This window comes from Orycteropus afer, unplaced genomic scaffold (genome assembly GCF_000298275.1).
Source record: "Orycteropus afer afer isolate SDZICR_OR568_19922 unplaced genomic scaffold, OryAfe1.0 scaffold00061, whole genome shotgun sequence".
NCBI classification, from domain to species: domain Eukaryota; kingdom Metazoa; phylum Chordata; class Mammalia; order Tubulidentata; family Orycteropodidae; genus Orycteropus; species Orycteropus afer.
In genome coordinates this window covers 9,757,767-9,764,055 of record NW_006921648.1, presented here as the reverse complement: position 1 = coordinate 9,764,055, position 6,289 = coordinate 9,757,767, and the positions used below count along the sequence as shown (strand labels likewise).

Below are 6,289 nucleotides of genomic sequence, written 5' to 3'. Positions count from 1 at the left end.
GTCGGCAGAGCATAGCAGGCTGCTGAGCAATGGCGTGGCTACATGCAGGGTCCACGCATGCCAAAGGCTAGAGACCATTCTCAGAGCTTCTCCTTATTTACAGAATTACTTGGAAATAATAGTCTAACAGAAGCCCATTCCTCTCAAGAATTGAGAAATTTTTGGATGAACCTGGTGCACAGTGCTCCTCTGTGACACTGACAGGGCACGTAGTTGTCCTTTTGTCTTATTTCCAGGTTTTGGATAATTTTCTTAATTAATTAATTAATTTTCATGATTTTAGTTATTTTAGTGTTTACGAATGCCAGACTTGAATATCATGCCCTCCAAGTTAAAATTTGGTCCACAAAAATATAAAAGAATTCCTCCTATGACAAAAAACAAATTAAACCTTACAGTTGAAAAAACAGAAGTGAGCTTGTAAAACAAGTTAGGATGTGTTTCAACTTATGGAGGAACATTCTAGAATCCATCTAGAAACATCTGGCAGAATAACTGGCCTGGTGCTATTGGTGGTGTTCTGCCTAAGAGGGGGTAGAGGGTACATGGAGGGTGCTAAAGATGCACCACAGCCACAGAATCACTTACTCAAAAGAAACCACAATTCAATATAGAATAATATGCAATAGAAGAGCAATTTCAATAGTTATTTGTTGCCTGGAAAACAAGTTATAAGCTTAAAACAAGTACCTCAGCAGGAATAATATTCAGTATGTGTATCAGACACTGAAGGTGAGAAAACATACATCATTCATGGATGATGTCTTGTACACAAGTACATTAGTTTCCAGGACACCAGGGGAAACCATAAAACATACACAAAAATAAATCCAAGCTGCTTAACTTAAGGTAACTAGCTTTGAGTTACCTAAACTCTAGAGCCACTATACTAGCCCTTACCTGCTTATTTATTTAATTCTCTTGCGTATTAAACCCAGGCCACCTTTGGCCACTTGCAAGGGTGTCTTTTGTTCTTTATTCTCAATGTAAATACTTGCTCCACCGGACACCAGCAGTTTTGCTACTTCCATTCTCTCCTCATCACAGGCTAAGTGTCCTTGTACTGCCTGGTGCATTGCTGTAGCCTCAAAATGGTCCTTGACATCTGCATTAGCCTCACTGTGTGGACTGGGTTCTCTGGAGAAGCAAAACCAGTAAAGCTTATAGAGAGAGAGAAAGAGAAATTTATCTTAGGAAAATGACTGACACACTTATAGAAGCTGGCAAGTCCTAAGTTTTTAGATCAAACGTCAAGCTGGAGGCTTTTCCTGACTCACGCAGCTGCAGGGGTTGAGGAGCTCAGAGTTGGCAGGCAGTACTGGCTGTTGACTCCAATATATGACGAATCCAAGATCTCCAGGCTGAATGGTGGATTGTTTGCTCACGGACAGTTGTAGGCAACACAACAGAATGCTGATCCACAGAAGAGTCTCTCTTTTCCCAGGATGTCCATAAATATACTGAAAGCAGGCCACACCCCTAGGGAAACTCCCTTTCAATGGATTGGCTGCTCAAAACATATACATCTGATCCTATCATGGGAACAGCCCACATCACGATTGTTTAAACCACACAGAATTGTGGTCCAGCCAAGTTGACAAATAGCTCCAGCTATAAAACCCACCTTCCAGTAACATGACAGCAGTCTCAAGTCTGTTTTTGGAAGCTACATAATGCAGTGTGGTACAGACATTTTGATTGAGAGCATTCTATTGAACACCTTTTCCCGGAATGGCTTTTACAATCTCATCCCAGCCAGCAGAAGCAGCAATATGAAGAGGAGACCAGTCTGCATCATCTTTATCATTCACTAGCACTCCAAGGTGCAGTAAGAATTCAACTATTTCTGTATGTCCTGCTGAGCATGCCCAGTGGAGTGGAGTTCTGGTGCCCTGGCCAGTTCTGGTAGCCAGGGCTTTATCAGCCAGGATCCTCTCCTTCAGCTCCTCCAGCTTCCCGTTGTGGGCCAGGCTGCAGACCATTAAGTTAGACACACACCCCTCCATTGCACTTTCTTCAGGATCTCCCTTGGATAATTTTCTTTAACAAGATATTACTCTTGAGTTGCTAGGCAAACTCATCTAGATGCTCTCATTCTAACCAATAGGAAGGGGATGATGGGGAGAGAGAGCATGCCCCTGGCTTTTAAAAGACATGACCCAGAGTTGCGTAGGTTGCTTCTGCACACATCCATAGATCAGAACCTAGTCATGTGACGACATCTAACTACAGAGGAGGCAGGAAGTCATCTTTATTCTAGGTCTCCATATGGCCAGCTAAAACTTGGGGAACAACATTACAATGGCAGAAGAAGGAAGATGGCTGTTGGAGAGGCAGTTAGCACTCTGCCACAGTGTCCCATTTCTAGCAATTGAGTAGGAAGCTAGGGAGATATATTTGGTCAGAAGAAATCTTTCCAGAGAGGCAGTAAAACAGGGGATTATGAGCACTGTAAAACTCTACAGCAGGTTAATGGTGTCTCTGCCTTGGTTTAGCTGTAGGACTCAGGGCAGGTCCCTTCAACTCTGAACCTGCATTCCTCCTTTGTGGGAAGGAAATACAAATAGCTCCACTCATGGGATTATCATGGGGATGAAATTAAATGATGTTGGCAATGTCTAACAAAATGAAAAGTATACAGTTCTTTGACCTATGATTCTCTCCTGTTGTGGTGTATCCTATAAAGGTGCCCTATTTGTGTGGTAGTTAAGTGCTTGACTGCAAACTGAAAGGTCAGCGATTCCAGTCTACCAGCTAGCTGTTCCATGGGAGAAAGATGTGACAATCTTCTTCCGTAAAGGTGACAGCCTTGGAAACCCTATGGGGCAGTTCTCCTCTGTCCTACAGGGTTGCTGTGAGTTGGTGGCATTGATTCGATAGCAATGGATTTTTTGGGTTATAGTATAGCCTGTGGATGTACACCCACATGTCTGATGTATGTACAAGATTGTTTATTACAGTCTCATTATTGTTGCATTAGTTTGCAACAACCTGATTGCTCATCAATAGAATCCTGTTTATATAAGTTATGGCACACCATGAAATGGAATACCATGGAGCTATTAAAAATAATGAGGCAGCTCTATGTATGCTGATGTGGAAAGATCTCCAAGTTATATTGTTAAGTGGAAAAAAAAAAAAACCAAAACAACCAGTGCAGAACATTGTGTATGTAGACATCTACCACTTCTGTGTGGGAAAATGTGTGAGCTTATATACATAGAATAGATCTGAAGTGACCCATAAAGAACAATGATTGTATCTGGGATGAAAAGGGGGCAGAAGAGATGGGAAGCTTGCTTTTCACCATACAGTAAAACTTGTAAAAGCCAGAACTTATATAAAGTGTAAATCTGTCAGGGAAGGAAATGCAAATATTTTCCACTAATGGAGAGTGATCAAAAAGTCGTAAGACATAACCTGTCAAAGGTAGAAAATTTGTAAGACCTGGAAAACAAGGCAGTTCTGTCAAGTTCCGGCTTTCACAAGTTTCACTATGTGACCTGTGTACCTTATATATTGGTACCATCAGCATATAGTATTCTTAAAAAAAAAAAAAAAAAAAAAAGCAATTGAATGAGATTTTGTGTTTGGAATACTCTGCATGGTACCTGACACAGAGAAGATACTTGATAATTAGGAGTTATGACTACTGTGTGGAGACAAGAGGAAGAGGGAGCATTGCCCTTGTTTTTATTTTCTGGGTCACAGCTTCCTGATTCTTGAATGCAGCAGAAGGTAGGAGACTGTCCTAAGCTAGGTTCTCTAGAGAAGCAAAACCAGTAAAGATTGTATATATAGGGAGAGAGGAAGAGAGGGAGAGAGGGAAGGAGGGAGAGAGAAATTTACCTCAGGGAAGTGGCTCACACAGTTATACACCAAAACCAAACCAAACTCACTGCCATAAAGTCAATTCTAACTCATAGCGACCCCCATTAGGTTTCTGATGTGGTAAATCTTCACAGAAGTAGATTGTCCCATCCTCCTTTTGCAGAGGGGCTGGTGGGTTTGAACCAACCTTCAGGTAGGTAGTCATATGCCTTAGGCACTGTGCCACCAGAGCTCCTTCACACAGTTACAGAGGCTGGCAAGGCCCAAGTTCCTGGGTCAACTGTCAAGCTGGAGGGTTTTCCTGACTCATGCAGGACTGAAAGACCCAAGATTGGCAGGCAGCATGACAGGATTCAGATCCAAAAGAAAGTTTTTGCATTTTCCCAGATGTCCGTACATGTATTGGAAACATTCTACACCCCTAAGGAAACTCCCTTTCAACTGTTTGACTGCTGAAAGCTCATCCCACAATGGAGGTGACTACCTTTCATTAGATCTCATCATGGGAACAACCACACCACAACTGCTGAAACCACTCAGAATCCTGGTCCAGTCAAGTTGACACATAACCTTAACTATCACAGAGACAACTATTGTTGTCAGGTGCCATTCAGTTAGTTTTGACTCATAGTGACCCCATGTGTTACACAGTAGAGTGGTACCATAGTGTTTTCTTGGCCTTAATCTTCAGGGAAGCAGATCACAGGTCCTTCTTCCATGAAGCCGCTGGTGTGTTGAAACCAACAACCTTTCTATGAGTAGCCAAGTGCTTAACCATTGTATCCCCAGGGCTTCTTAGGAGACAACCGTTGTTAGGTGCCACTGAATCAGTTCTGACTCATAGCAACCCCATGCACAACAGAACAAACACTATAAAGTCCTGTGCCATGTTCACAATCCTTGCTATGCTTGAGCCCATTGTCGCAGCCACTGTGTTAATCCGTCTCATTGAGGGTCTTCCTCTTTTTTGCTGATCCTCTACTTTGCCAAGCATGATGTCCTTCTCCAGGGACTGATCTCTCCTTGTAACATGTCCAAAGTATGTGAGATGAAGTCCTGCCATCCTGGCTTCTAAGAAGCATTCTGGCTGGACTTTAAGACAGATGTTTTCATTCCTCTGGCAGCCCATGGTATATTCAGTATGCTTTGCTGATACCATAATTCAAAAGCATCAGTTCTTCTTTGGTCTTCCTTATTCATTGTCCAGCTGTCACATGCATATGAGGTGATTGAAAATACCATGGCTTGCGTCGGGTGCACCTTAGTCCTTAACGTGACATTTTTGCTTTTTAACACTTTAAAGGGGGTGTTTTGCAGCAGATTAGCCCAATGCAATACAACATTTGATTTTATGGCTGCTACTTCCATGGATATTGATTGTGGATCCAAGTAAAATGGAATCCTTATCAACTTCTATAGGAGACAACTAGGACTAGGGAAGTGGACTGGAGCTATCTTCTTTGGGTTGCTTTTGAGCTGTCCACCCACAAAGTTGCCCTTGCTATGGTGGTCCCACCTGGAGTTGAGCAATCCTCTGACTGAGGAAGGCATACCCCAGTGATAGGATTTACAAAGCCTAGGAAGACCCTTTCCTTCCTTCCTTCCTTCCTTCCTTCCTTCCCCTGTTATCCATTGGGATCTAAGGCTAGAGGTGGGAGTTGCATTTTTAGACAACAAAGTGTCATTTCCCTGTTAAAATGTAAACTCTTCATACTTCCTGAGGTATCAATGTCAGGGGCAGTTTTAGCTGGAGGAGAACGTGGAAGGTTACCTAAGCTTGAAAGAGAAACCGTGTTTATCTCAAAAGGAGAAATTCTTTTTTTTTTTTTTTTTTTTATTAATTGTGATTTAGGGGAAAGTTTACAGAGTGAATTCACTTACCATACAGCAGTTCACATACGCTTTGTCTCATGACATTGACTACAATTTACCCCACTGCAAACAGCTCCCTTCCCATTTCTTCTTGATAGCTACCTCCTCCCTGTGTCCATTCCTCCATGCACTCCTGCTCCCTGAACTGTCTCCCTGTGCATAAACGGTCTTTCTTTCTCCCACGATTATTCTCTCCAAGGAGTGTATCCACCTCAGGTACATTTTCAACCCATATGCCTGCCTCTTGTTTGGCTGGAAGCCACAGGTGTGGGTTAAATTCCAGACCTGAAGGGCAGCTAGGGACCATAGTCTCAGTGGTTCCACCAGGCTCTATCAGACCAGCATACCTGGTCCAAAAGGAGAAATTCTTAATCTGTGTGGGGTCTGTCAAAGACAAAAGCAGAGTGACTTTACTGAGGCAATTACAATAAGGAGAACACTACAGCTCTGAAGATCTGAGTGTCTCAGAAGGATGCTTTTGCCTTCGACTTTTATAGGGCAAGGAAAACAATTTGCAGATGGGTGATTTTCAGTTGGGTTTATTTTGCAAGCAGAGAGTGTCTCAATCAGTTGTCTGAGTGAAAAA

General features: G+C 42.6%; 1 protein-coding gene across 1 annotated transcript; it reads right to left on the bottom strand.

Moving 5' to 3' along the window:
- Nucleotides 1-908: 908 nt before the first annotated feature.
- LOC103196078 (26S proteasome non-ATPase regulatory subunit 10-like) lies at nucleotides 909-2,006 on the bottom strand. The gene is given in 2 exon segments (XM_042780797.1): nucleotides 909-1,119; nucleotides 1,621-2,006. Coding segments are annotated over 2 exon segments (597 nt in total).
- Between the last annotated feature and the right edge of the window lie 4,283 nt (nucleotides 2,007-6,289).